Raw genomic sequence first — 21,767 nt, 5'->3', positions numbered from 1 at the left:
TTACAGATAGCAACAAGAGGCGACACAGAATTCGCAAGGTCATCTTAGATGAGAAGAAACGCTTGGCGGCTGCTGTTGACGACTACAACAAGGAAACAAGCAACAAAGCAAATCGTATCCAGTGATGCCCTCATGCAGAGCGACGTTTGGCCCTGGCAGAGCACAAGTGAACGTAAGCTCTTGATTTCTAAATATCCTTTTTAAACAAACTCCCAGTATCTGAGCAGCAGTTGAATGTTTTGTTCTTGAATCATAATATGCTGCTATGTTTTCCCATCTGATGTTGTTAAACTGCAGCTGCTGCTGACCTCCGGACAAAGAGAAAGGTCTTTGAGAAGGTGATGGCTGTGAGGCGCCTGAGAGAGGAGGAGATGATCCTTTGCAGGGAGATGCAGCATCACTGGACAGTGTTGCAAATGCGATCTGTGGTGTTGGGGACAATCTCCTCAGACTGTAAGCACATCTTTTATTTATTTATACATTTGGTGATGAATTGATTGAAAATAAGAGCAGATGCTAAAGTTTTACTGGATCTTTTACCTATATTTGGGTTGCTAGCTAACACTGCCTTCTCCCTTAAAAAAAGTTTAATTACATGATCCTAACTCCTTGTGTTTATGAGGTGAGGTTTGTTTGTTTGTTTTACTTATATTTAATAGTTTTGTTGTTTTTACAGCCTCCCTTGTTGGCATGTCGGAGGATGCACAGAAAGGACTCCATAGCCTGGTTTAAAAACAAAGTGAACTGAAAGCTGAAACGCTCAAAGTAAAGGACGTGTACAAGAGAATCCTCAGCCACCAACCACTCCTGGAAATGGACTCGGAGGAGGAGGAGGACGTTTCAGACGATGAGAGTGATTTGAGCACTTCTGATGAAGACTGATTGTGTCATCATTGATGTTATGTTTGCTAGAATAAAAAGTTAATCACATCTGTTTAATGTGATTTTCATAATGTCTGTTTTAGAAATTGCTTATCAACAGACATTTTACATGTTGAGAAGAAAAATGTAATTCCCTTGGTGCAGTTGTTTACCCTGAATCATTCTTTCCCATCTAATTTAATGACTAGTGCACATGTTCAGATACAATAACATAATTGAATTCATGGGATGCTTTCTGGGCTGCTCAAATTATCACAAAATGTAAAAGCACCAGGCAGCACACTCACAAGGACATGTTTTGTTCAGTGTTTTGTTGAAGAAATCAACAAGTACAACTGAGATGTTTGCTGTAGTGGTGTGTTTGTTAAGAAGCATGCCAGCACACTGGTGAACTGACAGTCCCAGAATGCACCCGAGCCAGTGACTCGCCCCAGAACAAATGAAATTATCTAGAAAGACAACCGTGATCAAAGACTAAGTAGGAAACAAAAGATAAGGAAAGGTACTGTGGGGTAGGAAAGAAAGGCCAGAGCTGTGCAAAATGACCTCCAGCAGGCCACAAATATGCACGTCTGCTCAAACGGTCAGATACTGACTCCATGAGGGTGGTATGAGGGCTCGACGTCCACAGGTGGGGGTTGTGCTTACAGCCCAACACCGTGCAGGATGTTTGGCATTTGCCAGAGAACACCAAGCTTGGCAACTTTGCCACTGGCGCCCTGTGCTCTTCACAGATGAAAGCAAGTTCACACTAAGTACTTGTGACAGAGTCTGGAGACATATTGGAGAACCTTCTGCTGCCTGAAACATCCACCAGCATGATGGTTGGGCAGTGGGTGACTAATGGTGTGGGTGGCATTTCTTTGGGGGACCGCACAGCCCCCCGTGTGCTCGGCAGAGGTAGCCTGACTGCCATTAGGTGCTGAAATTAGATCCTCAGACCCCTTGTGAGACTATATGCTGGTGCGGGTGGCCCCGGGTTCCTCCTAATGCAAGACAGCGCTAGACCTCATGTGGCTGGAGTGTGTCAGCAGTTCCTGCAAGACGAAGGCATTGATGCTGTGGACTGGCCCGCCCATTCCCCAGACCTGAATCCATTTGAGGACATCTGGGACATCATGTCTCGCTCCATCCACCAACTGCACCACAGACTGTCCAGGAGTTGGCAGATGCTCTAGTCCTGGAGTCTGGGAGGAGATCCATCATTCTTGGGCTTAATTAATTATTACCACAAGTTTCTACCAAACCTTTCAACAGTCCTGCACCCGCTGAACTCTCTGCTGCAACAAAATGTCAAATGGAAATGGACAAACTATGAAGAGGCATTTAATTTAGTTAAGTTAAACAGCTCATTACATCAGAGGAGGTTCTGACACACTTTGACCCCAAGCTACCACTTCGCCTCGCCTGTGATGCCTCACCATATGGCATTGGTGCCGTGCTATCTCACAAAATGCCTGATCGATCCGAACGACTACTTGCCTTTGCCTCAAGGTCCCTAAATGCAGCCGAGCGCAACTATACGCAGATAGACAGAGAAACACTCAGTCTAGTGTGGGGAGTGTTGAAATCTCCCAATTCTTTGAATCTTTGGGCTGAAGGAGGGACAATACTCGGTGTATCAATGCTCAATCAACAATCATTTATTTCCATACAATTCAACAGTCAGAGCATTACAACGTCCGGACGGGAGAGATGCTACCAGAGGGTCAGGCACATGTCTCAAAATGGTGACGGGTTGCTCAGCTTTTTATAGTCTCTAGTGGCCCCCAGCTAGTCGTAAAAGCCAAAACATCACATTTTTTCTCTGTTACAGCGCCTAAGTTATGACCTCGGCAGTTGTTTCTCTGCTTTCTGTAAGGTGGGGGTGTGGAATGTGGTCTATCTATCTCCCCTGTCTTTAGACACAGAGTCTCCTGCTTACAACCTTCTCTTCATGATTCAACAATTAAGCATGTCAAGAAAACAGTGTAACACATTCCCAGCAGATCAAGGATACAGAGTGATGCACATTTATCTAATGAACTAATATGTGAATATGTTCTGTTAACTCAAAAGTATAATGAGAACTACACTACATACAGCTCACACACTCTATATTAAAGGGTATAATGTGATCTACAGCAGTATTCTAATTCAACTACTTTGATTACATATATAAGGTAACATATAATAACAGAATAATCTAATAGGAGTGAAGAAGTTTAATCAGTATTTATATGGACGACACTTCACCCTGATCACAGACCACCGACCGCTGGTGTCCATCTTTAACCCTCAGAAAGGTATTCCAACCATGGCTTGCGTACGCTTGCTTGGGCTTTGTTCCTGGGTGCACACACCTACACCATTGAGTTCAAAGGGACAAAGCTACATGGAAATGCAGATGGACTTTCACGTCTTCCACACATGCAACCCACCGAAGAAATGACTGCTCCAGCTACTGTGTTTCATGTTACACAAATGGAACCCCTACCTGTCACAAGTGCTCAGGTGAAAAGAGAAACGAGCCAAAACATAATCTTGTCAAACGATCTTACTGTGAATGGTTGGCCGTCCTGTAGTGACACTCAGTTCTCTGCGTACTCCACCCGCAAAGACCAACTATCCGTTTGCCAAGGATGTGTCATGTGGGGAACTCGTGTCATCCTGCCACCCAAACTACGTACAAAGGTACTGGACTCACTGCACGATGGACATTTGGGTGTTAAGATGAAAGGTCTTGCTAGAAGCTATGTTTGGTGGCCAGGCACTGATTGTGAAATGGAGAATATGGCTAAATCCTGCATTGTTTGCCAGCAGACGCTGCGCCAGCCTCAAACAGCACCTGTACACGCGTGGGAGTGGCCATCCGCTCCATGGCAACGCATTCATATAGACTATGCTGGCCCATTTATGGACTAAATGTTCCTGGTTGTGGTTGATGCCCACTCAAAGTGGCCAGAAATCTTCCCCGTAAAGCAAGCAACAGCTGCCAGCACGATCAATAGTCTTTGGTCACCGTTTGCACGCACAGGTCCGCCACAACAGCTCGTAAGTGACAATGGTCATCAGTTTACTGGAGAGGAGTTCCAGTGTTTCCTTGGGAGTAACGGCATACGACATATCACTTCAGCTCACCATCATCCTGCAACAAAGCTGAACCAGCCAGTCGCACAGAGGGGAAACCGCTACAACAGAAAATTGACAATTTTTTTACTGTCTTACCACTCATGCAACAACTGGACACACACCTGCAATGCTCTTCATGGGATGAGATCTGAGATCACATCTAGATTTGCTGAAACCAGACATTCACAAGGATGTCCAAGATAAACAGTCTTCCATGGTGGAAGCAACAAGAAACAAAACCAGGTTCTTCAATGTTGGACAAAGAGTTCTCGCCAGAGACTACAGAGACCCAAGTCAGAAATGGCATTCTGGCACGATTCGTTCACGGACCGGACCGCTGATATACACCATAAATGTTGGAGCCAACTTAGTCTGGCGTAGACATGTTGATCAGATTCTAGATGCAGAATGTCACGTGGTTCCAGAGCAACCCGAGAGGACACATCTACACCTCAAGATTCAGAAGAGTTTGCCCTCGCTTCACCACCTGAGGTTCAGGGTTTACGTGAAACCACCAATGTTCAAACACCTGAACTTTCCACACAGAGCACTATGGACTCTGACCAAACAGGCAGACGTTACCCTGAGAGAAATCGCAGAGCACCTCAGAGACTGAACTTATAGGTTTCCAGTTCATTTTGTAAGGAAAGCAGTTAAAATGTTTAAGAGGAAACAACCTACCTCTATGTTGTAAATCACTGAGTAGGTGTCATATTTCAGTTTAAGTACAATCTTATGCTTATGCATAAGCTTATGCTAGACGAGTCCAGAAGTACAGAAACCTTGTGTACAGCGTTGGAGATGAAGTTCTTCTCTTGAACATGAAACGTGGAAGGAAGGGAGGAAGACTTGATCCAGATTTTTCAGGACCCTACACCATTCAAGACATCGCTGGCAAATGTGTGAGATTAAAAAAACACAGAAGGAGCAACTTTAAGAAATCACTACAGCATTGACCATATCAAGCCATACAGAAGAAGCCACCATGTAAATATCAGTGACAAGTAAAAATACCCAACTCGCAGTCAGACGGTGAACAGCAGCACAGACCTGAAGATGCCTCCCTGCCATCCTACTGCTAACCCTCAGTGCCAGCAAAGTCCAGAGGATTCATTATGCACCCAAAACGGCTGACACAAGGAGTTTAATTGTGTTCCAGGACCAGAAACGCGTGAACAAGAACTTCCCTCCCGGAAACAAAGCTTAGAAAATGAAGGTGACATAGTGAACAACTCTTTTTGACCAGTTGGTCATTTGTTGCCAGTTTGGCGTTGCAACTTAATTGACTGTTGCATGACTTTGTTTGCATTTTGAAGTCTTCAACTCATATTGGATGTAAAGAAACATGCACTGAGCTTGTGGAAGTCTGGAAATGGATCTGCCTGTCAGTAATTTTCTATTTTGCCCACCCGCTGTACCTTTCCTATTTCTCTGCGTGTAAATGCATGCCTATTGTATTGACTTTTTTCCTGTTGTGGCCCGTTGGCCTTTACCAAGCTTATCCACTACAAATCGCATGCATGCCTGAGCTAACTTATCATATTTTTCTTTTAGTAAAGAGGCTATGGCGTGCAAAGGATACTGGGCGCTTGGAGGCAGCTGTTGGACCATACAAGTTATTGGATTCCTCTTTTCGAACACTGCAGGGGTCACGGTGGTTTCTGATGAGGTAAGAGAACTTATCATTATTGATTCTGATTTCGAGGTTCTGCTCCTTCTGAAGCATTTGCAGTGCAGAGACCATTAACAGTTTAAAATGTGCGGGTAGGTGGGGGGGGGGTTATATTGCAAAACTCTGATAAGGTTTCACCCATTCACTTCAACAGGAAAAAATGTTATCAACCACAACACAGATGTTGTGACATCTGTGACATCATAATACCCAGTTTCAGTATATGCAGAAAGAACCTTTATCAGCAATTCGATTCCTTTAGATGTTTTTGTGTACAGCACTCAAGCAGTTACTTCAAAAATTGTTGCTGTTGTTGTATAAACTCAGATTTTTCAAAACAGGTCATTGATGCATATCTGCACCGTGTTATTGAGAGACGAAAGGTAAGTAAGAAATGTCATTTACCTACTAATTTTGAAATAAAAAAAAAACCTATTTACTGTTCTATAACATTTTTGTATACTTGTGCAGAATGCTGCACACCTGCTCTGTTCAGTAGTTGCAAGCTCGTTGTTTTCTGGGCAGTTCAGATGCCTCAACTGGTATGTTGAAAGCTCAGAAGTGGTCCAAACAGTTGACTCCTTTCTGTTGCTGAGGAAAGAGTTCGGTTCCTTTAAAGAAGACTATATTTGAAAACACCCTGAGACGCATGGTACCTAAGTAAATCCAAATTACTCTGCACTTCCAATCCCACAGATGAAGTTCCCAGTTGAAGACGTGGCTGTGCCCTGTGAACTTTGGTACACACTGGATTCTTGTGGTATGTGTTCATTTTGTTATTAATTTGTGTAATTTGTTGTGAAGCAGTTTCTTGCACAAAGTGTTATTTTTAAATAAGTTTTCAGTGGCACAAACTATTGTAATTTTTAATTTAACTTTTTCTTTAGATTGTCAACATTTCTGCACAGAAAATACTGCTCATAGACCCCATGGGAATGAAGGTGTTTATGACAGGAAAATTCTGCGCAACTGGAGGTATGTATGATACTGAGGTGTTATTCTTAGATTAAAAAAAAAAATCTTGTTTCATTAGAAACACTTTTGTTCAACTAGGAATTTTCTGAGGATGAGAGGGCATGAAGACACCATGGAGTGGCAGTTACAGACTATGCAACACAACAAGCGACAGGATTCCAGCAGTTGTGGAGTTTTACTGTTAAAGGTAACCCTTATTCAAATGATTCAGTTTCTTGTTAGCTAGAATTAAGACTTTAAGTGAATTTAAGTGAAGTGAAAGTTATTTCGGTCAACAACAACAAAGATGATCATTTTACATAGAAGTACTTAATCATACAGTAACTGAAAAAGGAATAGGCTGAAGCCTTGTGGCTTATAATTATCCTATCCTTTACCTAATTAAGACTTTACATTCTAATTATGATCAATCTCACAGTTTGCAGAACACTACCTTGATTTTGGAGAGGTCGGTGAGGTGTCAACCACTACAGAGGCAGTTGTGCTGGAGCGAATGCAGATAGCTTGCACCCTACTTGAAAATCGAGGTAAGTCCAGTAAAGTCCTTATCACGTTAGTGCGTACTTCCAATTTAAATAGTGCTTTTCAAACAGCACAGTACAAATAGTGCTCTTCAAACACTTTCAGATAAGACCCTTCTCAAAGTCTAATTTAAAAAGTTCAGGAGACTAATTTTCCAGGAAGTATATTTGGAAAAAATGTACTATTATTTTTTAATTATTCAATAAATAATGTTTGATTAAAACCTAACTATGATTGTGTTTCAGGGAACGCTGAGGACTACTGCATTGTTTGCTCCATGTTAGATGCTAACGCTGACCGCAGCATGATTGAAATGGTAAAATAAAACAAAACAAAAGAAACACATAAGTCTTAGTATCATTACTTGCCAATCATAATTAAAATGTTGAGTAATAGTATTCACCAAACAGAATATGAGCCATTTATTTTTCCTTTCCAGGTGCAGTGTGAATCTTGCCAAAGATGGGCACATTTTGCATGTGAAAAATATAAAGAGAGCAACCAAGAATATAAATGCCAAAAATGTAGCCAGAGTCAGACAGAGACTGTGCAGAGACTGTAGAAGGACAGAGCAGCAGCAGAGCAGTCCAGATACACTGATGATCCTCTGTCAGATCCAGAGGGACACACAGGGATGATGCTGGACTCTACATTGTGTCTGACAGTGGAGCTGTTCTCAGAGCAGTTCACTCTGCAGCACTGACAGTCATCTGCACTTCTTCTCATTCCTCTGTCAGTCACTGCTGGATGAAGCTCTCCTCTCCACCTCCCAGTAACATGGCCCAGTCAGAGCGTCTCTACACACAAGCTGCTGCTGCTTCAACCTCTCTGGATCATCAGGACACAGCTCCTCCTCTCTCAGCACACACACCGTCCTGTTTACCATCATCACCTCCACCTGCAGAGAGAAGAAGGAAGAGCAGAGGAGATAAACGAGTGTTTCCAGAGACTCTTCATCAGCTGTCAGTCAGTGATGCAGCACATCCAGTATAAAGAGCAGCAGGGACTTCAGTGCTGGGACTGTACTAGGACTCATTGTTGCTTCACTTTTTCTAATCTTTGGATTTTTATTGAAGTTGATGAAAATGTTTTTCCCTCCTAGTTTGAGTTTGGACTTTCATTCATTAGAAGAACCTTGGTGTGTCCACTCTGAGCTCTGTAGGAACCCCAACAACAAGCCCAACAATCCAGATGGACGGTTCCAGCTGTTAATTGGAGGAATTCCATCCAAACATCTGCTCTCACTAAATTCTTCCTCACCTACAGACTGTGTTCTTCACTGCTTTAAACTTGGAAATGAATGCAGTCATTGGTCTGCGTGCTGCTTTGTTCAGAGAGCTGATTGGCTGTTGACAGTGTTTGATCAGAGCGTGTCAGCCGTTACCATGGTGACCATAAAGGTCAGAAACAGGAAGTGTTTGTGTCCAATCCTGAAGCCTGTCACCGTTCTCCTCTCACAGCTTCACTGAGAAGCTGCAGCTTTACAGGAAACACTGGATCTTTGTTTCATACTGACTGTGTTTAGTACAATACTGCTGACAGCACCACCCAATCACTCCATCACTCTACTGACCTCAGAGTCTCCAGTCTGTAGTCTGGACTCTGCTGAAGATCAGACAGCTGCTTCACATCTGGATCCTTCAGGTTGTTTCCTCTCAGCTCCAGCTGTCTCAGATGGGAGGGGTTGGACTTCAGCGCTGCTGCCATATAATCACAGCATATCTCTGACAAACCACAGTAACTCAATCTGTATAAAGAATGAAAGATGTAAGTTTATTAGACAAAGTGTGAGCTTGAAATCATTCAGTGTTTCATCATCTGTTCAGAGCTGAAGAAGGTTCAGAATGTAGAAGTTTAGAAAATGGAAACTCCAAACAGCTGAAGCCAACAGGAAGCAGCTTCAAACAGGAAACTGTGCAGAGTTTCAGACTATATGTCCTGATGCAGCCAGTTGGATTTTGGAGATTTGAATCTCTGTTCTGTGACTAAGTCCTTGAATCATTTCTTCCAGTTGGTCCAACAAGACAGACTAAGTATTGGACATGTGTTGTGGCTCCATTAGGGGAGCTTCTAAATGTGATGTGATGGCCCCTCTGGGTCTGTCAGGTCACAGCACTGAAGAGAGCTCAAACTGGGCACACAGTTGTTCCAGTCTGGACCAAAGACTCTATACTGGGACTGAGGGACTGCTTTGACTGCACCCACTGGGATGTTTTAACGGCTCATGTTCTCACTGACATCATCGATTTCTACTTACATCTCTTTCTGGGAAAAATGGGGATTACTTTGGAAACAGGAAGTATTTTCCCCAATAAGCAGCCCTGGATTAGTAAATCACTCCAACATGTTCTCAGGCAGAAGAAGCTGTCTTGTTATGAGGGAGAGAAGAAAAAGATTGAGGCACAGAAACTTGTTGAAAGAGAGATAAAGCAGCTAAAATCAGGTGTAAAAGTAAAGCAGAGGATGAGCTGAATAAAGGACACTCAAGGCTGGCTTGGAAAGGAATGAAGTCCATGGTGGGGATGCAGGACAAGGAGCAAAGATGAATGTGATGCTGAATCAGCAGAAGACTTGGACTCATTTGATTCCAGCTTTGATATCATTGATTTCAATGAAGAGCTTTGTGATTGTAGCAAAGGGCTGGTAGCTCTGAGAGTCCCACTGATGAGGTGTTTGTGTGGAAATCTCTTAGTGGGACCAAAGAGAGAAAAAGCCCTGGTCCTGATGCTGTGGGAGGGAAATGATTGAAGTGTGCTGTGAGGAACTGACTGGGAGATCTTCACACATTTTCCAGTCCTCCTTGGAACAACAGGAAGTTCCCAGCATATGGAAACAAAGGTTAAGTGTCCTATGGCACTCAGTGATGATGGTGCTGTGGCCCCACCACCTCCACCTCTTTGTAAAGGAACTAACTGTCATCTGAAGCTTCAAATGGAACTAAGACTTCCTCCACTAGGTGGCAGTGTCTGATGAGAAAGTGTTAGTGGAGCTGGCCTGGAGTCAGAAACAGGAAGATGCAGGATTTGGGCTGAAATGGGGGAAAGTGGTTGGCACTAGTGCCTTAAAGCAAGAAGGTTGTAGGTTGAAGCTTGTTGGCCTTTCTGTGGAGGTTGGATGTTCTCCCACAGTCCAATGAAATGCTGCTTAGGTTCATTGGTGCTTCTAAATTGGCTGTAGGTGTGGATGTGAGAGAGTGCTTCTCTGTCTCTCTCTGTTGGCCCTGTGATGGACTGCTCACCTGTGCAGGTGGACCACGCCTCTTGCCCTATGACAGCTAGGGCACAGGCTGCAGCCCTGTGAGCCTAAGCTGAATAAACAGTTAGCAAAAATGATCCATAGATGGCCTGAAATCCCCCAGTTAGCAGTTTGGTAGATAGCTATGACATGCTAATCCCATCCAGCAGCTGTATTCTACCTGTAAGCTGATCCCTGCTGAGCCAAAGCACTTTTTCATATACAAATTACAACCTTTAATAGAAACCTATTGGTCAGCATCTTATTAGCCTGCTGTTAGCTTCATTCCACAGAAAACTGAGAGAAACTAACAGAGTTGATAAAGAATAAAGAGAAATGTGCTGATTTAAAGCCTTTGAAGTGCTTCAGATGATCTCTGTCCACTTCTGTCCACTCATTCATTCATGTAAGCTTTCTAATGCAGCTTTGATCTTCACAGTCTGCTTCATGAAACTCATTCTAACCCTGAATGTCAGAGTGTTCCTCCTTCTCTTTCCCATCATTCATGCTGGCAGTGGAGGAGATTTGGATGTTGGACTGTGTTTTGGATGATGTGTGTATGTTTGTGTTGGACTGCTGTCTGTAAAGCAAACGCACATTTTGCTTTGGATTTCAGTGTCAGACAGACTTTAAGGTGGAATGAAAAGTTGGAGAGTTTCACAGTGAATTATCCAGTGGAGGATTTTTCTTCTTCTTTGAAGGTTTGAAATGTGAACATTGTTCTGCTGCAGTCAATGGACTAAACCAGAGAAGAAGAAAACAGACTTTACCATGAAGATCCTCAGTGTGGATCAGTATAATATCAGCCTGATGTCTGCAGTTTAGTGTCAGCACAACTTTCACATCATATTCATCTCAGCACAACTAAAACATGCTGACTGACCTCAGAGTTTCAAGTCCACATCCTGGACTCTCCAGGAAACCACACAGATGCTTCACTCCTGAATCCTGCAGCTTGTTGTTGGAGCTCAGGTCCAGCTGTCTCAGATGGGAGGGGTTGGACTTCAGTGCTGCTGCCAGATAATCACAGCTGATCTCTGACAAACCACAGCTCTCCAATCTGTATAAAGAATGAAAGATGTAAGCTTATTAGACAAAGTGTGAGCTTGAAATCATTCAGTGTTTCATCATCTGTTCAGAGCTGAAGAAGGTTCAGAATGTAGAAGTTTAGAAAATGGAAACTCCAAACAGCTGAAGCCAACAGGAAGCAGCTTCAAACAAACACAACAAGAGAAAAAACTCTGAATGTTTCACAGTAAAGTCGTACATTTATCATAAAGACAGGACAAAGACTTGAAAAAGTCGTGTTTTTCCTTCCAGGAACCACAAGGCTTCACTTTTAAAGGTGAAGTGTGAAAGAAATGGACATATTTGAAGTCCAACACCTTTTTCCAGTCACATTATTAAAGCAGACAAACTACAAGCTCATTTTCATTCCAACAAGTCATCTTCTGACCTGGACTAACAACACTGGTCTCTATGTGCAGCTGGCTGTGAGACCAGTGCTCAGGGAGCGTCTACAAAGTGCAACACTGAAAGAACATCACACACTCATTTGCTTCCATCATCCAACCTGAAGAGGAAACAGAGACGGTCCCCTTCAAAGTAAAAGCTGCTCCTTTTGGACACAGTATCAAAGAAAGTCTACAGTATAACATTGAAAACACAGAACAAAGTTTTGGTTGTTTTAAATTGTGCAGAAATGAAACTACACTAAGCTCAATTATGTGACAGACATTTCATCCCATGTCAGTTTGGCCTCATCCTGGGCCGGATTATCCAGCACACACTCTGACCACAGGCCCAGGGGCCACGCACAGCTGGGCTCCATCCAAGAGACAGGAAACAAACCAACACAATAATAAAAAGCACCATGTGATCTTCTTACATCTTCAAGACAAACATAGGAAAAACATGAGCATATTTGTTTCCTGATAAAATGATGTGACAGGTAGAACAGAGTAAAGTGGTGGTGTTACAGCCTTTCTCCCCTCTGCTGCCGAGGCTGTTAGTCTCTCCCAAACTCAGCTACAGGACTTCCAAATGAATGAAAGCAGCAGAAGTGGCTTTACAAATGAAAGAGGAAGAGGAGAAGAAGAGGAGAGGGAGGCCACCCTGACCATCACTCCAGCTGAAAACATCACACTTCCATTAAAGTTGGTGAGGAAATGTTGAGCAGGATGAGCTGCTGGCTAATCTGGAGGCTGTAGCAGCAGCTCACAGTCACAGTGGGTTTCCACTCATGAAAAAGCTCTGGCTGCTTCATTTCTCATCTCATATCAGAGACTTTAATGCTTCACTGAAGCTGTACTGTGATGCTTCCATATCCCAGTGAGGCCTCCATAATGATTTCAGCTGTTCTGTACACACACTGTGTGCCCTGTATGGCTCAAAGTCTCTGCAGCCTGTTTTTATCTGCTATCATCAGATCTTCATCATCCTCATTCACATCCCTCACACACTCTACAGCCTGGTCAGCACTGACTTCATCTTCACTGACTGATGGAGCACAACATGAACCTGTGGAGGCTGAAACACTGTCCTGTCAAACATCTCCCCGTCACCACTCCACTTCTGTCAGCCTTTAAATGAACCCTGCTCAAGTCTGTCACTTCTGTTTGGAGCCAAAAGGAAAAACTGTTGTTCAGTCGTTTGGAAAGACAACATTTCTGAAAGCACTCAAACTTCTTCACATTTGTCTTCAGACACATCCTGAACATTTAGGAACTAAAGAAAGTTTCAAACATCAAAGACCTGAAATATAGAAAAACAACAACAGCCGCAGTCAGTGAACTCACCTCAGAGTCTCCAGTCGACAGTTTGGACTCTCCAGTCCAGCACACAGAAGCTTCACACCTGAATCCTGGAGGCCATCATTTGTACTCATGTCCAGCTGTGTCAGATGGGAGGGGTTGGACTTCAGAGCTGAGGCCACAACTTCACAGTGAGACTCTGAGAGTCGACACTGAGTCAGTCTGTGATGATAGAAAATATAAAATGTGTTATTATAAAAGCAGAAAATCTGCATTATAAACACAGACTGAATGTATATGAAGACAAAACAGAGTGAGGTCATAATCTGATGAATCTGCTCTTCACATCTGTGCTTCAGCTCCTCTTACTGTGTTTGACATGACACAACGATTGAGTCTCTCTCAGACCTGCAGACTTTTAATGAGAATCTTTGTTTGGCTTTAATCTGCAGATGAAGGAGGAAGATGGTGTCACATTTAGGCTTCCATAATGTCCACAGTCTGTCACTGAGATCTGATCCAGAGTCAGAGTGAAGACACACATTTGGACTGTTTCCTGTTTTGACTCCAGAACATTTTGAATGAGTTCAGCTCAGTGAAGAGTTCCAGCTGGAAAGATGATCTCTGTTTGCTACCTGCTGTCAGGTACGACTGTTCACGTCCACACGCAGGAAAAACCTGCTGACTGTTACCAAACGGAGCAGAAATCTCATCACTGGACAATAATGATGAATGAACTCAGAGCTGCTGATATCAGATCTGATTTCAGGGGAACTAAACACAGAAATGATTGGCTCATTTGAGCTTTCTGAGCCATTATCTGCTGCTGTGTCGCTAGTTGGCAGAAAATGATTTGTATTCCTGTTCAGGGCTTCAGTGTTTATGAGTCCAGATCCAGGTGACAGCAAGTCACAATGATGTTACCTGTCTGTGTCCAGCAGCAGCCTGTATTCACTTTGAATATTGTTATAACCTGACATGGATCAGTTTGTCTTTGATTGGTTTGTAAATGTCACTGTTTCCATTGGACCTGAGTGACGTACAAAGACAGAGAGGGAGAGAAAGGAGAGAGAGGATGGAGACAGCAAAGAGAGAGCAAACACAAACAGGTGAGAGTGGACAGGTGACCAAGGTCAGCAACCAATCAGAGAGCTTCTGTTTGACCCACAGTCACTGATGATGACTGCACATAACCAAGCAGTGTGTTACTCTGATATCAAATATGGATCCTGCTCTTATAATAATGATCATCAGATGATATTATTGTGTTATTTTGTAGCTGAATACGATGTTTGTGTGATTATCAGTGAAAGAAGCAGTGAGGAGGATGGAGAGAGAGAGAGGACAGAGGCTGAAGTTAGAAACACTAAAAGGATTTTTCATGGATTTCATGGATGATTTGAGTGATTTCCAGCAGGACACTTAAACATGTCAGTGGACGTCCTAAAGAACATATTCACTGATATGAAACGTGTCATTGAACAGGATTAATATCAGTGGAAACATGGTGGAAACAGCTGTGACTGCATGGATGTGACACACTTCAAATCTGTTCTCCACTCTTGGATTTGGGATCCATGGAGCTGCTGCTGAGTCTGTACAATAAAGGAATGGTGTGGAAGGTTGCAGCGTACGGACACAAACACTTTGTGGTTACAATCTGATTTTATTTTCAACATTAAACTACTAACCTACACTGATCAATGATGTTAATGATCACATCTGGACTCACCCAGCCTTTCTGCAGTTCCTCACAGCTGGAATCAGTCTCTGTCGTCCCTGCCATGATGTTTTGTACTTCTGCAGGTCCAACTCATCCAGAACCTCCTCTGACATCTGCAGCATGAAGGCCAGAGCTGAGCACTGGATCTCAGAGAGTTCCTTCTTTGATCTGTTCTCTGACTTCAGGAACTCTTGGATCTCCTGATGTACTGAGAGGTCGTTCATCTCCATCAGACAGTGGAGGATGTTGATGCTTCTGTCAGGAGAGATTCCATAACTGTTCATCTTCTTCAGGTTGTTGATGACTCTCTGGATGGTTCCTGGACTGATCTCTGTCTGACCCAGCAGACCTACTAAGAGTCTCTGGTTGGACTCCAGACAGAGGCCATGAAGGAAGCGAACAAACAGGTCCAGGTGGCCATTTTTACTCTGGAGGGATTTCTCCATGGCTCTGCTCAGAAATACATCAAGTGATTGGAGATGTTTGTTATCAAAAAGACTGGTGAAAGATTGTGATTTTAGAAACATCTTCAGCACCTCTGTCTTCCTGTTGGTGTGACAGTGGAACATGTAGACAGCAGCCAGAAACTCCTGAATGCTCAGATGAACAAAGCAGTAGACTGGTTTCTGGAAGATCACACACTCTCTTTTGAAGATCTCTGTACAAACTCCCGAGTACACCGAGGCCTCTGTCACATCCAGACCACACTGCTCCAGGTCTTCTTGGTAGAACATGATGTTTCCTTTCTCCAGATGTTCAAATGCCAGCCTCCCCAGCTTCAGAAGAACTTCCCTGTCAGCCTCCGTCAGCTCCTGTGGACTCGTCTCACGTCCCTCATGGTACTTGTTCTTCTTCCTCTTTGTCTGAACCAGCAGGAAGTGTGAGTACATGTCAGTCAGGGTCTTGGGCAGCTCTCCTCTCTGCTCTGTAGTCAACATGTGCTCCAGAACTGTAGCAGTGATCCAGCAGAAGACTGGGATACTACACATGATGTGGAGGCTCCTGGATGTCTTCATGTGGGAGATGATTCTGCTGGACAGCTCTTCATCACTGAATCTCCTCCTGAAGTACTCCTCCTTCTGGGCGTCAGTGAAGCCTCGTACTTCTGTTAGCCTGTCAACACATGTAGGAGGGATCTGATTGGCTGCTGCGGGTCGGGAAGTTATCCAGACGAGAGCCGAGGGAAGCAGATTCCCCTGGATGAGGTTTGTCAGCAGCTGGCTGACTGATGACTTCTGTGTGACATCAGACAGCAGCTTCCTGTTGGTGAAATCCAATGAAAGTCTGCTTTCATCCAGGCCGTCAAAGATGAACAAAAGCTGAGAGACAGCCAGCTTCTCTGCTGTGACCTTCTGTAATGTTGGATGGAAAACATGGAGCAGCTCCAGAAGACTGTACTGCTCATCTCTGATCAGGTTCAGCTCCCTGAATGAAAGCAGAACCACCACACTGACATGTTGGTTCTCCAAGCCCTCTGCCCAGTCCAGAGTGAACTTCTGCACTGAGAAGGTTTTTCCAACACCAGCCACGCCGTTGGTCAGAACCACTCTGATGGGTCTCTGTTGGTCAGGTAAGGCTTTAAAGATGTCCTGGCACCTGATTGGAGCGTCATGGAGGGCGTCCATCTTGGAAGCTGTCTCCAGCTGCCTCACCTCATGTTGGGTATGAACCTCTTCACTCTGTCCCTCTGTGATGTAGAGCTCAGTGTAGATGGTGTTGAGGAGGGTTCTACTTCCTGTTTCATCACTTCCTTCAGTCACACGTTCACATCTCCTCCTCAGACTGATCTTATGTTCATCTAAAACCTCCTGCAGACCAACATCTGCTGAAAGAAAGAAAAACAACGAGACTAAAGAGAAAGAAAACTCTTCAATGTCTGAACAACACAAGAAGTGCAGTTTTCAGAAATGAGTCCATCAGCAGACAGATGTTCAGTCTTACTTTGTACACAGCTGCTCTGACTGGCTGTCTGCAGTCCAGCTCTGCTTCTGGATCTTTCTCCACACTGTGCAGAAGCTCTGATGGTGACACAGAAAAGTCAAAGTGGAGATACTTCTGTCCACCTTTGATTAGACTCATTATAAAAAGGAAAACAAAGTTTGAACACAGTCATGTTTCCAGTTCACTGACTTACATTTATTCCATGGACACTCACTCTAACCTGAACCACAGCTACAACCCAACATTGTTGAGGCCTCATCTCCTCCTTTCCTGACTGTAGAGGTTAAATATGCAACAACCAACAAATAAAAGAATTTGGTTCATTTCAAAGAAATTCACACGGCGACCAAGTAAAGTAACCGTAGTAAAGGAGACAACATCCCGTTGATGGTGGGATTATTTGAAAGATTTGCTTTGGTCACGTCACCAAATGCAGTTGAACCACCCGTGGATCCATGTTTGACCATTCTACCACTCTGAGCTCTGCTTTTGAATCATTTTATTATTATCATCATTCATTTATTCATTCTTTGGAGGGGGGCTATTTCCTAATGCCGCCCTAATAAGCTGATGTTCAAGGGGAAATATAACAGAAACTCTTTCAGTGTTATTCATTAATAAATTAACAGATAAACTGTGAAGAAGAAAAAAACTGAGATTTAAAGGAGAGAGTGAGAAACTTGATCATCCATCCTCATAATACATGTTTATCAGTATCTGCTGTGACCATACTGCAGTAATAACTACAAGTCTACATTTCTGTGACTGTTGATCAATCACAGCAGGAATCTGAGCTCATCTCTGCACACAGAGCAGCTTCAGCTCTGGGATAAACTGCTCGCTTCACGTCCTTCTCAGCTCACAGACACTCATCCTGATATTTTCCTTTAACATTTGATGGTATAATTCATCTGAGTTTACACTTTATCTGCATGAATACAGAAAAACAGACCCAAACACCAGAAACCATCAGTTTCACCATGTAGAATATATTGTTGTTTCCTTGCTTTTAATTCAGAGAAAAACTCTGATTTAGATTTTCTCTGTTCTCTTTGCCACAGCCCATCCCAGCAGCAGCTGAAGCAGCTGACTGTCACAACACTGAATAACACTTTAGGAGGAATTTCAGAGGTCAGTAAAGCTCCAGGTTCAACATCAGTTAATTAATCATAGTTAATCATAAATGTGAACCTGGCTGGCACACATGTTAATGTTAGCCATTTAAATATTAGCAGTTAGCTGAGGCCACAAGAAGAAGAGGCCCTAGAAGAACAATGGATGATAAGATTAGATTTCCAAGACTAGGCAGAGACGTGTTTTCCTTTACTGTCTCTTACAGAGGAGGGAGCAGATACCAGACGAGGTCACGGAGGTACGGGGAGGATTCGCAGCAGACAGCAAGACTGCCACGTCCATGCGAGAGAGCGATGGCTACGATAATCTCTGTTTTTGTCTCCCTATATAATGTTGTACAGCCCATTTGAGGGTTATCCTCTGTGAACCAGATGCTTGATTTCACACAGAGGTCCACTGATAGGTTTGTAACATAAACCTATTCGCTGGAACGTTAAGGACAATCTGCTACACAGCAAAAAGCAAGACTCAAGGCACCAAAGTTCTCTGGTTACTCATGCATGAGGGAGACCTGGCTGGAGCCAAGCGTCGTTCCACCACTTGACCACTGTCAGACTCTCAGCCAGGTTTCCCCACAGCACTCCTTTTATTGTGGTTACATGAATATGCATAGGGTCATTAACATATAACATCTTACATAGGTATACATGTGAACAAAGAATACTGTGTGTGTGTGTGTGTGTGTGTGTGTGTGTGTGTGTGTGTGTGTGTGTGTGTGTGTGTGTGTGTGTGTGTGTGGACTGCTGATCAAAGGGTCAAACATCCTTGGTCAGGAAGAGGGTAGCCTCCCCCTCACCCTAGATGGTTCATCCTAGATAACACGGTGAGGAAGTCCTGCAGTTCATCTAAACAAAGAGCACTTAGACTAGAACAGACGCAACTACGTTAATCCTACCATAAAATAATAAGACACGGTATGACCTCTCATGCTCCCAAAGTGCTGTCTAATACACACAAAGTTTGCAGACTATCAAGGATCAAAACCTCTACCAATCTACAACTAATTACAAAACTCTAAGCATATATAAGTAAATATTTCTAAGCATAAATGACAATCAACAATACAAACTCTAACATCCACCAACTGAATTTGATCAGTTATGGAACGATTTACCTCGACAGGCTCCTTCACTCGCTGCTTTTAAACCTCCTTTAAAACAAACTTTTACTCCCTGACCTTTGACCCAGTGTGACATGTTGACTCACTACCTCAGACAGCTTAAAATAGTCTTTTTGTTTTTTGGTGCTGCCTAAAAGAACCGTAAAATATTATGTTCATATATTTTTGTGCTACATCAGGAAACTCAAAAACATAGTTTGTAACATTTTAATCCTTATTTTTAAAACTGTTTTTGTCATTTTTCTTCTCCCATTGCATCAAAATCATTATTTACACTGAATAAATGAGTCAGCAGCTCTCTTACATTGTTGCTGCAGGTTCATTACTGAACCTTAGAGGTATGTCTTTGGACCGGTCACTCCTCACAGACACACAGCTGGATGCTGCAGATCCTGCTCCATCCTCTTCCTCCATCTTCTTGATGTCAGGGTGGAGTTAGTCTGAGAGGCAAACACACACACTCAGAGGTGCTGTTGTACTGGAAGCATCACACTGACGGGTTTCTAAAGTTCTCATTGATCATTTCATGGAGTTTCTGTGGTAAACACTGTCCTGTGACGTATGTGTTATGGTGAGGGTCATGAGGGCTAACCAGCCCCACTCCTTCCTCCTCATATTTCAGCCTGAAGCACAATAACAGCCTAAACCTAACCAGGAGGCTGTAACCTCAAAGGGACTTCATGGTTAGAAATAAAGGTTCAATGAAATGAAGCAGATCATAAAAACATGAGTTCCAACTTTAAAAGAAGCATCCACACGATGACGGCACAGCAGAGGAGCACTTTCTCTAACACACTGATTCAGTTCCACTGACACAAGGACACACACAGGAAGGCACACACACACAAGCCTTTATAAGAAACAACACAATCATCTGCGCTTGACTTGTCAATCCAAGTCCTTAGCCCATGAGCCCGCGGTATCAGACCACAGATATTCCCTTACTTTGAAAAAATAAAGCCAGGTTTCAGAACAGACCTGATGTTTATGCTACAGCCTGTTTACCAATATAATCAATATCAGATATCAGAGCAACAGAAACCTCGGTGATCAGGACGCTGGGACTGAGAACAGGAAGTGGCTCAAACGTCACAGTTTCATAACGTCACCCTGAACTCCACTCACGGAGTTTCTGTCGCCATTGTAGTTTTTAAAGTCCCGTGATAAAGGCGGGTCTTTCTGTGAATCCGCACGCTCATTGGCTAATAGCTCGAGATTGACACATCGTTATCCAATGAGCGTGCGGGAACTTCCGACATAAAGTTGTTTCCTTTGAAAAACCAAAGTCTGATTATTTTTGCCTCCACGGACGGAGCCTGTTGTTCCCGCCACAGAGACACAGTAATGTCAGAGCGGTGTTAACACTCACCCTGCCTCAGCACAGCTCTCACTCTCCTCCTGCTCTCTCACACTAAACGGAGGCTCAGCTAAACTCACTTCCTCTCTACTTACAGGAAACCAGCGCTCAGAGGAGCCGACCGGCCTCACATTTCACCCACAGACACGAACAGCGTGGAATTATTTTATGTCATAAGAAGAAACACATTCATGTAAACACTCACCTGCCTCAGCTCCACCTTCCTCCTCCTGCTGCTCTGAACGGAGGCTCAATACTTTCACTTTCACTGCTGCTCCCTAAACACAGAGGATGCTGGGACTTGTAGTTGTTTCCTTCCGGTGCGGTCTTCCTCTTTGTTTGTTTGTGTTTGTGTTCAAGATATTTCGATCATGTAAACATAGGGTTGCCAACTCCATGAGAAATAAATAAGGGACACCTCGTGGCCAGGGCCGGGCGACCCAGTTGTCTTCACCCTTCCCAGTGTGGTGAATTTTTTAGCTCTTTTTTTGTGTGTGTGAAATTATTTTTTAACCATTTGACTTGAATTTGATTTAAGCAGATGCATATTCTTTGTGACATGAACACATGAAAATCATTTAGCCATTTATTTTTAGCTCAAAATGACAACATTAACACAGTAAAATAGGTCTCTTTCTTAAGCAGAAGCCTGTCATGCTTAACTTTTGAGAATATAAGTAAATCTTTCTTTAAAAGAACTCTGTCCTGCTTAACTTAAAATTATATAAATTAATAGAAAACAATAGAAAGAAAAATATTCTTGTAACAGTGCACATTTAGTGCATTTAGTACAATTGGCTTCAGTAGAGGCATTATTTCAGCTTTTGCTCCCGTTTGTAAACCCGCTTGAGTACGCATCTTAACTCATCATCATTATTCATGTATTACTTTTATGTATTAGTCATCTATTTGTTGTAATCATCTATCCTTGCAGTTGTTTATTACACAAAATAAATTATATTATCACACTTCTGGCCACATAGCGCTGATATTCACTGCACATGCCCATATTAACCTTAACCAGAGGGTTTAAAAAAAGAGACAGTGTTTACATACCATATCTGCTTCTGCCGTGGCCTGGTGGACAAAAAATTGGTTTAGGGTTCCCCGAGCTTTCACGCCCCTCATGTTCTTCATGTGCCCACCACTAGAAGCTGCCTATGGAAAAAGTGCACCGGCACACAGTGCAGTGTGCTTTATAGGTGTTATCGTGCACTTTTCCAGCCAGGTGTTTTCCTTTTCCCATTCCTCCCTGTACTTTTGCAGCCTTTTTTTCTTTCTCTGAGGGGAACAAACATTGCTCGCTCGTGAGCGTGTCGCCACAGCCGCTCACACTGCTCACA

At 43.3% G+C, this 21,767-nt stretch overlaps 1 protein-coding gene and 1 long non-coding RNA gene across 2 annotated transcripts in view; both read right to left on the bottom strand.

Annotated features, from left to right (window-relative positions):
* Positions 1 to 7,569: 7,569 nt before the first annotated feature.
* The window catches only part of LOC146716618 (uncharacterized), a 117,479-nt gene continuing 103,281 nt past the window's right edge, over positions 7,570 to 21,767 (bottom strand). The window contains exon 2 of the long non-coding RNA XR_014919219.1: positions 7,570 to 8,060. This is a non-coding gene — a long non-coding RNA (uncharacterized LOC146716618). The remainder of the gene's footprint in view (positions 8,061 to 21,767) is intronic.
* LOC146716621 (protein NLRC3-like) lies at positions 11,261 to 20,687 on the bottom strand. Its single transcript, XM_085452537.1, has 6 exons — positions 20,630 to 20,687; positions 19,372 to 19,507; positions 16,814 to 16,890; positions 14,882 to 16,697; positions 13,195 to 13,371; positions 11,261 to 11,456 (listed from the first exon to the last, which is right to left on the bottom strand). Exons 2-6 carry the CDS (start codon positions 19,479 to 19,481, stop codon positions 11,261 to 11,263), a joined length of 2,376 nt encoding a protein of 791 aa, XP_085308663.1. The 5' UTR covers positions 19,482 to 19,507; positions 20,630 to 20,687.

The sequence above is a fragment of the Copadichromis virginalis genome, linkage group LG3 (assembly GCF_057382275.1).
Source record: "Copadichromis virginalis isolate Kocher_CV1m ecotype Utaka linkage group LG3, C_Virginalis_male_GT1.1, whole genome shotgun sequence".
Taxonomy (NCBI): Eukaryota; Metazoa; Chordata; class Actinopteri; order Cichliformes; family Cichlidae; genus Copadichromis; species Copadichromis virginalis.
Note: the sequence above shows the minus strand (reverse complement) of the source record. Positions and strands in the feature narration are given on the sequence as shown.

Excerpts from the sequence above, each read along its gene's own strand:
- LOC146716621 (XM_085452537.1), bottom strand. The coding sequence starts at position 19,481 with ATGGAGGAAGAGGATGGAGCAGGATCTGCAGCATCCAGCTGTGTGTCT. Across the intron at positions 16,698-16,813 it reads TCAGAGCAGCTGTGTACAAA|CAGATGTTGGTCTGCAGGAG; the intron begins GTAAGACTGAAC and ends TCTTTCTTTCAG. Across the intron at positions 11,457-13,194 it reads TGTCGACTGGAGACTCTGAG|ATTGGAGAGCTGTGGTTTGT; the intron begins GTGAGTTCACTG and ends TTCTTTATACAG.